At 36.1% G+C, this 9,902-nt stretch overlaps 1 protein-coding gene across 1 annotated transcript; it reads right to left on the minus strand.

Annotated features, from left to right (window-relative positions):
- Window positions 1-428: 428 nt before the first annotated feature.
- Window positions 429-4,192, minus strand: LOC130973851 (receptor-like protein 7). The gene has a single exon (XM_057898535.1). It carries the CDS (start codon window positions 3,951-3,953, stop codon window positions 609-611), a length of 3,345 nt encoding a protein of 1,114 aa, XP_057754518.1. The 5' UTR covers window positions 3,954-4,192; the 3' UTR covers window positions 429-608.
- Between the last annotated feature and the right edge of the window lie 5,710 nt (window positions 4,193-9,902).

The following is a 9,902-nucleotide window of genomic DNA, read 5'->3' on the forward strand; positions in this document are numbered from 1 at the left end:
AGATTATATTAGACTTTTAAATTTTGAAAAACATCAACTTTGAAAAACTCTATCTTAAGTGCTTTCAAAAGTATCTCGATCTTTTAAAAACTGCAAGTACAAACACATGGTCTTTTTGATTTACCGAACACAAAATAAGGAGCTTGAGATTTTAAAAAGTACAAGCATATCTTCGAAAAACTTTACCAAACCAAGCCTTAATCCACATTGACAGTTATATCTATAGCACCTTGGAATGTAACCAATCCTTTTGCTCTAACTATATCTTATACATGCAATATTTTTCACTCATTTGAATTGTTAGCTATTTTCTCAGCAATGCAGAAAAATCGGTACAACTACAAGTTCATGCAGTTGATAATGCAGAAAGAACGTCCACTTGGTGCGTAATGTTAGACATTGTTGCAATTTCAGTGACTGGTCCTAACTGTATTAAGTATTTGATAGAAGTCCTTAATGAAAGGTTCTGGCATTCCATTTTTCAATGAAATTTGTGATAATCACACAATGCCCCAGAACCACCTGAAAAATTGCTTTTTCTCATTATTGTTTGCAACCCCTGGGATGAATTCTATGTGCAATTGTAAACATACATACATATATACATACTAAGAAGAACATGATTTTGAATAAATAGAAATTGAAACAATTGGTGAGTGGTAGCATGTACACCTCGGATCATGTAGAACCTTCTTGTTGCTGATGTCAAACTTGGAGCATGAAACACAATACCTCTCTTGAAACAGATAACTGAATATATCTTGATCTTCACTATAATCACTCTCCTCGTCCATATCTGAGTCCTCTTCTTCAGCATCTTCTTCTGTCTCATCATCATTATCAATGGGTGTATATGACTGACCAAACATTGGAAGAACAGTTAGGAGAATGGTATCAATTATGTGGTTGTTCCATTTCTTTCCCCTCTTCCAAAACATACATGGGGCAACAACCAGTCCTGCTCCAACACCAAAACCCACTCCACCTAATAAGAATGACAAATCTAATGTGTCTCCTGAATCTGTGTGTGCTTCATCTGTTGAATTGGCATTAGGAATATCAGAGGCCTCATTACAGTTTCGGGTTAAAGGAGGACCGCATAATCTTGCATTGCCAGCGAAGCTAGTTGCTTCAAATGATTGAAGCTGTGTGCCTATAGGGATTTTTCCAACCAGCTGATTATAGGAGAGGTTCAGGTATGAAAGGAAACTTAAATCTGCAAGCTGTGTGGGAATGCTGCCTTCAAAATGATTCATAGACAGGTCCAACGACTCGAGTTGTCTTAAATTCCCTATTGATGGTGGTATATGGCCTGTGAAAGCATTATGTGACAAGTTCAGAGCAACAAGTCCTGTAAGGTTCATGAGTTCTTCTGGTATTGGCCCTTGAAGCTTGTTGGATGAGAAGTCAATAATAGTGAACACATTTAGGATTTTAACGAGCTCTACTTGTATACCTTTGATGGCAACTGTCACTGAATCATGATAGTAAATACCACCACTACTATATTTAAGTACCTGAGATTGAATTTGACTGAAATTTAATATACCCGGATCCTCATCAAGCATCATTGATTTCCAAGTTTTGAAGGTTTTTCCTGGAAGTAAGCCACTAAAGTTGTTCAAAGCCAGATCAACAATTTGGAGCATCTGCCAGTTACTGCTGATATTAGGACATCCAATGATACCATGCATTTTATTTTCCCGCAAAACCATCACACGAAGTGTGGATAACTTCTTTAAGAAACATGGAAATCCATCATTAAAATGATTATTTCCAATGTTTAAGACCTCTAATTCTTTGCAATTCGAAAGAGTTTTAGGAATTGGACCAACCAGTTGATTTCCATTGAGATTTAAAGTCCTTAATTTACAAGATACCGGAAAGGTGAAATCGATGTTTCCACTGAGTTGGTTATGTTGCAGATTTAACACCACAACGGTCTCAGATTGCATTAAGCACCTTGGAATTGTCCCTTTAAGTTGATTGTAGGAAAAATCTAGAACTAGAAGATTTGAATTATTGCACAATGATTCAGGAAGACTCCCAACTAATCTATTTCTTGAAAGAGACATGAAAATTATGGATGAAAGGTAGCTTCCAATCTTTGGTGGAATAGAGGAGCTGAAGTCATTCATTGAGTAGTCCAAATAAGTGGCATGTACTGGAAATACTGGAAGGTTGCCCCTGAGTTGGTTCGAGTGAAGGTCAATCACACTCAAAGTAGAACTAGCATTCTGCACAGGTCCTTCAATCATGGTGAGAAAATTGTTGGAGATGTTGAATTGAGTGAGGGACCCAAGTTGCCAAATCCATCTAGGTATAGATCCTTGAATATTGTTGCTTGAGAGGTCCAAAGAAACTAATTTGGATTGGTTTCTTATAAAACTTGGGAATTTTGTCAAATTGCAGGAAGCCAACTTTACATTCCTCATTTTGGGGAGGAAAGATAGATGTGAGTCCCTAACATTTGCATCTATTAACAAGTTATTCTGTGAAAGATCTAGTGTGGTTAGGTATTCAAGTTTTTGAAACATATCTATCTGTATTGTTCCATTGAACTTGTTGGAGGACAACTGCAGAACACCAAGTGATTTGAATTGAAAAATAGTTACAGGAATGGACCCTTGTAAATTGTTATTGCTTAAATCCAGAGTCTCCAACACGTTGGAAGTAGAACTTGAAAGTACATGCAGAGGACACTGAAAATTGTTGTCGGAAAGTTGAATAAGTCGAATGAATGGAAGTGTAAAAAGAGAAGGAGGAAGGCATCCATTGAGGAGATTGAAAGACATGTCTAAATGTGTGAGATTCTTGGACATATAGAAAGATGGAACTGGACCACTAAAGTTATTGAATGATAAGTCCAGATAGGTGAGTTCCTTGAGTTTTGACAATGAAATAGGAAGTGTTCCATTAAATTGGCTGAAAGAAAGATCTAAGTGGGATAACTGACTCAGATTACTTATAGATACAGGTAGTGCTCCTGATAAACTTGTGTTACTTACAACCAACTTTCGAAGATGTCCATTCAGCGAAAATTCTGGCAAAGGGCCATGAAGATCCATGTTGAATGAGATGTCTATATCAGACATTGTTGCTACCTCAAAGATCTTCACTGGAAACTTTCCTCTCAAGCTGCAATCACTAAGGCTCAGGGAGGTTAGGTTTCTGAAATTGGCAAAGGATTCTGGAACAGATGAAAAGAAATCATTCCCATCGAGTCGAATCACCGAGAGATTCTTAAGTCTAGTAAGCGAAGAATCAAGGGGTCCTGAGAGATTGCAGCATGACATGCTCACTTCTTGCAAATTTGGTAGTTGCAACAAAGCATTGCACCATTCATGTCCCTGAGCTGTTATAGTGACACCATCCAGATACAGTTGCCGAATCCTGGTGAGCTTCTGGACAATCTTTTGCATGTTTGGATTCTTTAATCTTAGTTGTCGCTGTGCGAAATAAGAACAGAAGGAAGAAATATCCAGAGTAACTAACCTTGTCAACTGTGAAATCTCTACTGGAATATCTCCCACAAAGCCAGCATATGACAAATTCAGATAAGTCAAGTTCTTCAACTTGTTGAATCCTGCTGGTATCACTGAGTTGAAGTTATTGATAGCCAAATTCAAAACTTGGAGATTTTGGAGACTGAAAAGGCTACTTGAATTGTCGAAACCACCCTGGATTGATTCCAGACTCAGGTCAAGACCAGAAACATGTCTATTATCAAAACATGTTACACCATTCCACTGGCAGCAATCAATGCTTTCATTCCAAGACACCAATTTGCTGGAAAATTGATGCTTGAATTTGAGGCTGCTCTTCAATTTAAGCAGCAATTGTTGTTGATCCTCGAGACATTGGCCATGGACCACAGTGATTGCAACACCATGATGAGTCCAATACCAATAGCAGAATATGAAGGAAAGCCATGGAACAAATGAAATTCTCATTGGATTCTGGTATGAGATACAGAACACACAATGCAAGGATGAAGAACTGTATAGATTAATAAATAATGATGGAGACAATGTGGTTCAGGACCTATGAACAAGGCTCTTTATTTTTCTGTACCGTGGTTTGCATTCCAAAGTAACAGCAAACTGTGGCCAGAAGCGTAGAAATGAATGCAAAGGAAGACTAGAGTGACACAGAAGGTGCGGTCACACACACCGACTTGGATGAAGCTGAGTCAAAGTAAACCGTGCTCCAAGATAGAAAAAAAACGTTATCATTATTCCTTCAACACTTTTTCCACGTTAGTCTCTTTCGTTTGTCTGAAGATTTTTCTTTTGTGGCTTAGCTTCTGAAATGTTCCCAATTAGCACATAAACTCGTTTTTTTCTTTTTTTCTTTTGTTTTTGGGAGCTTAGTTTACGCAATATTTAATTACACACATAAATTAAAATTAAATTTTGTTATATTATATCGTTATAGTTAGTTTTAATTTCCGATATTTAATATTAATATAAACATATAAACTTGTTTAATAAATCGAAATATATTTTTTACTCGGTTTTAGCTATACATGATTTTGGTAAAAATAAACTATATCATCCCTGATTGCATTTCTCGTACACATTAATTTCACATATCACATTTACCATTCAAAGTATAAATATATACATCTCTTGGGTGATTTTAAAATGGTTACCAATAAAAATCAACCATGCTTAAGTGTAAATTAATCTGCAGAAGATCTGCCTTCCACCCGTCCCCTTCTCTTTTTTTCTTTTGTCCCTTTCTGCTCGATTTATTTCTTTCTTCCAATTCCGCGTGCATGGAAAATCATATTGCTTTTTCACAATAACGCGATTAACATCTCATCGTGTTCGTCCCATCACCATGTGAAAATTCAACATGTCTTTAACAATGCTAGTCGAAGGAAGCAACGTGGAGGTAGCTCTAACAAGTTCCAAGTCTCCAACATGTAAAAAGAGAAACATTTAGTGACAAGGACATTTAAATATTACTCCTAATTAATTCCTAATAATGGATCACAGTATACATTTTAAACTATATATATCTCGTAAAACTGTATTGCAAATGGCCAAATAATGCAATTAAAGCACGGTAGCATTAGATCACCTTATGGGTGGTGAGGTCTTTACATACGGCTGATTGAGAGCAAGGTAGAGAGTGTGTGAATTACTTGTAGAGAGGGAAAAGAGAAAAATAGCAGAGATGATTGAATGAACCAACTGTATCAATTACCGAGTCGTGTGTTTAACGTATAAATAAGTCTAGGGAGCCAACTACAACATAAGTCAACTCAAGTTAATTTTTTATATTTTTAATTTTAAAATTCAAAAAATTAAGAGAGTGGAGAGATATTTTTTCTTTTTTATAACAAATCTCCTATTTTTCAACTGGTGAAAATTTACGTGCAGTCAATTTTATGTGAAGTTGATAACTGAGAGTCGTTAGATGAAAATTTAGTCAAATCAGTCAAATCATCTAATCGCTCTCAATTATCAACTTTACGTGAAGTCGACTGCACTTGAATTTTCACCCTTTCAATTAGTTGGCTCTAGTTGGCTACCCTCCTACTTAGTTTTCTAGCGAAACCGCTATTATTATATTAGAATTCTGCTACGGAACCAAGAGAGGTCTAGCAAAAAATAAGCCAACAAGCGATTTTGAATTTCACTCTATATTAATTAATAATCATTAATTAATGATTATTTAAATTTTATATTTTAAACGATACAAAATTAATGATTATTAATTATCTCTTTTTACTCTAATTCACCTTTTACCATTTATTAAGCAAACCCTAATTTCTCTTTTTAAAAAAATTTCGAAATTCTAAAAAAAAACACACCAAAACATAAGATAAAGAATCACTCAAATCCTAAGAAAAAAACATACAAAACATATGAAAAAGAATCATCCAAAACTAATAAAAAGAATCATTTAAATCCTAAAAAAAAATACAAAACACAGGAAAAAGAATCATCCAAAACTACATAGGAAAAAGAATCATCCAAAACTAATAAAAAGAATTGTCCGAAATTTAGGAAAAGAAATATAAAAAACTAGTTAAAAGAATCATCAAAACTAAATAGAAGGAGGAAAAGACAGTAGAGTGGCCGACGACGATGTCTTGGACGGCGTTGCATAGATGGTGGGGGACTCGTGGTGGCGCGTTGCAAAGAGGAAGTTACGGAAGTTGAATGATTTAATTGATAGTATAGAGACAATTGATGATAAAAATAGTGAATTATTGCATTGTTTTCCGGAAGAATTAGAACCACGATGAATCGCAGCACCGCTAACGACGTTAAGAAACAAGTGTTTACCAATAAGGATGTGCCGTGAGTATGCCTTGGATAGAAGAGATTGATGCTTTTTCGCTGTTTGGATTAAAAACAAGGATTTGCCTAACGTCATAGAGAGAGAGAAAAAATGAAGACTCGAAAATGAATTTGGTAGGCTTTTCACCGTGATACCGACGAGAATATCTCAATATATCCATTTAAAATTGAATTTTCCATTAAAACCAATTAAATACAAATATTTTATAACATAAATGAATAAAATTAATTAAAATAATTATAAATTAATTAAATTATTTATTTTTTAGCTGGCCACCTCTTGACCTATATACTTTTTCATTATATTATACTAAATTTAGATTTGCATAATACATAAAAATTATTATACTAAATTTAGACTCGCATAATAGGTAAAATTTAATATAATTTTTTTTTTTTATAGTAACTAACCGGTGTTTGCCGATCATTAACTCATCTGATGTTTACAAACTTGGATAACATAGTAATTTAAACTACACTGACGAACAACGACCCATCGGTAGGGTTGAACCAATCCGTTACATGTATATACACGAAATGACACAAATCGACAGTGATATAAAAACTACAAAAATTCTTTATAATTTACAAAACTGAAGAAAAAATAGAAAAACATTAACTTACGTTTTTGCCCCTTTTACACAACAAGAGTACAGTAAGCCCCTTTTTCTGTTTTGGACTTTTGGCCGAAACTTAACCAAAAAATAAAAAATAAAAAAAACTACTATTTCTACCAACAAAAGTTTAAAACATTACCTATGAATAAACAAAACTTACTTCATACCCATAAAAGACGGTAAAGTTCATAATATTTACAAATCTGCACATGAATAAAATTTATGTTTAAATTTGGATACTTTTCTCGCAAAGAAATTATTTTTTAGAGTTACCTGAAACTATAATTTGAGTCTAAATGTGAGATCTAAGTTCCTTTTGAGGTGGAGTTCGACGTAGATAGGGGTAATATCTGTAAAGAATTTCGATGCTTAAATTAGAAAGGATTTTAGGTAGGTTTTTAATAGATTGGAGTTCGAAAAATACCTGTGTGTAGGGGTGCACATGACTCGGATCGGTCCGAAGACCCGGTCTAGCCCCGAATACTTTGGCTAATTTGGTTTGATTTTACTGAGTCTACGGCCGGATAAGGGTCTCAAAAATAGACCTGGTTATTATTTAGGATTGGATCCGGGTCAAGGCGAACTTAGCTTCACCCGTCCATGTACAATGTAGGGGATTAAAAATGTATATATATTTAAAATTAATTCTAATATTATGTTTATTAATTATAAGCTTATTATTTTATTTTTAAACACATTTGTTGAATTAAGAAATAGATCAAAGAAGCATGAAATTAGAATTTATGGACAAATTTAAATTCAAGTATGGATATCAACGTCTCGGTAGCAAGTATGTTTTTTTTTCTTTTTCATAAATAAGTGCATCATAATTTTTGACATAAAGTTTATCAAGACTCGTTTTTAGTGTAGCCCGAAAGTAGTGTGATTTCATCGGGTCTAGGACTGAGTAAGAATCTCAAAAATAGACCCGGTCATTATTTATGGCTAGGTCCAGGTTAAGGCGAACCTGTCTTCACTCGGTCCCATGTGCACCCTACTTGTGAGTGTCAGGATACTTATAAGTATAGAGGTGGAGTTAATAACCACCTTTTAAATAGCTCCACCTTTGATGGTGGGTTATACTCCCTTTTGGTAGAGAAGTTGTTCCGAGGGTTACCTGAAACTGTAGGTCGATCTCGGACGAGATCTTCTGTACCGGTTGGTGCTGTTGTGTCCGACTTGATGATGGTGGCTGGAGCCGCCGTGTCCGATTTGTTGGACTTGGTGGTGGTGCTGATCCTTCGTCACCGGAGGGTGGTGGTACCTGCAAAGGACTCCGATGCTTAAGTTAGCAAGGGTATTAAGCAGGTTTTTAGTAGAATCAGCGTATGAGTTATACTTGGGTGCTCCAATATATTTATAATAGTGTGGAAAGATCTTTCTGGAGATAAGATAGTTATCTTATCTTATCTTTGAGTGAAGTCATCTTATCTTTAAGGGGATCTACCTTTATCCTTCTAGGCCTTGGCTGCCTTTAGATTTCGGCTGTGTCCCTTCGTTTGGGCCTGTTTGGGCCTCTTATGGCGATTTGGCCGAGCTCTTTGAGAAGAGGTCGGTAATGGGCCAACCTTTCAAGAGGTCGGTCATGGGCCAACCTTCTAAGAGGTTGGTCATGGGCCAACCTTCTAACAAGTCAGCCAACCCAGTCCTTTATAGCTCGAACCGATGCATGAACAGTGCCCCTGCTTGAGTTCGGATCTTTCCATGAGATCGTGCTTTCAGAGCTTCGATCTCTTTGGGGAAGTCGTGCTCAAGCATCCTGACTTTGAGTAGTTTCTCCTTGCATGAGTCTGGTATTGCCCCTTTTACTTTGTTGAGGGGGCTTTTCAGCCTTTTTCTGACTTGTTTGTCTTCACTGTTCGAGCTTTTTAGTCATAACCCAACAACCTTTTAGGTGATGTTCTGATGGGAACACTTTTTATAGTTTGTTTGGATGACTTTTTAGCGCCGTTTGTGCTCTTTCCTTTTAAGTAGTGTCTTTTTTCAAGACTTCGTACCTTTTCAGCAAAGCATTCCTGGCCTTTATCTGGCCGTTGCGAGATGTCTTTGTCCCTTTTGTGGATCTTTTGTAGAGTGTTGGTACTTTTGTTGTCCAACCTCTTTTTGTTTGTCGAGATGATCCTTGGGGCTAATTTGTCCGACAACTTTTTAGTGTTCTTGTAGAACCCTTTTTAGTTAGTCTGAACAATTTTGATAGCCTTGTCGTGGAGTCGTGGCTTTTTGGGCAGAACTGTGTCTTTTCTAGCGCACGCCTTTCGTTGGATTGTCTTGAGTTGTTTTTAGTAATCCCTTGGGTTTACTTTTTATAACTCTGTCGCTTTAATTGGCTTGGGCTGACTCCTTCATCTTGGTCCCTTCTAAGTTATTTCTAGTAATCCATTTTATTTGGACCTTGTTAGGTCTCTTTTTATGGATTACTTTTTATAACTTTTTGTAGCTTTTTTGGCCGATTTCGTCATGTCAGTCCATTCTAAGTTATTTCTAGTAATCTTCTTTTTAGGGCTGGCCAGGCCTCTTTCTAGGGATCACTTTTTATAACTTTTGTAGTCGATTGGTCCGACTTCTTTATGTCGGTCCGTCTTTAAGTTATTTCTAGCAACCCATTTTTATTAAGACCTCATCAGGTCTTTTCCTATGGATCACTTTTTGATAACTTCTTGCATTATTCTATTTTCATCGCTTTTCATCTTGCCGATTTTGTAGAAGTCCGGACGATGAATTCGATTTTCATCGTTGTCGGGCGGTGAATTTGGTTTTTACCTTGCCGACCTGTAGCTTTGTCGTGGTTGGGTGGTGAATTTGGTTTTCACCATGTCGACCTTTGTCGTGATCGGGCGATGAGTTTTGTTCTCATCTTGCCTACCTTGTAGAAATTGGACGATGAATTTTTGCGTTTAGAATAATGCGTCTTGGTAGAAAAAAAAACTTTTGTAGGGAATCTGCAAATTTTTAAACAATAAAATGAAGA

This window comes from Arachis stenosperma, chromosome 4, assembly GCF_014773155.1.
Source record: "Arachis stenosperma cultivar V10309 chromosome 4, arast.V10309.gnm1.PFL2, whole genome shotgun sequence".
Lineage (NCBI taxonomy): Eukaryota > Viridiplantae > Streptophyta > Magnoliopsida > Fabales > Fabaceae > Arachis > Arachis stenosperma.

Bases quoted from the DNA above. Each gene is read 5' to 3' on its own strand.
- LOC130973851 (XM_057898535.1), bottom strand. From the start codon at position 3,953: ATGAGAATTTCATTTGTTCCATGGCTTTCCTTCATATTCTGCTATTGG.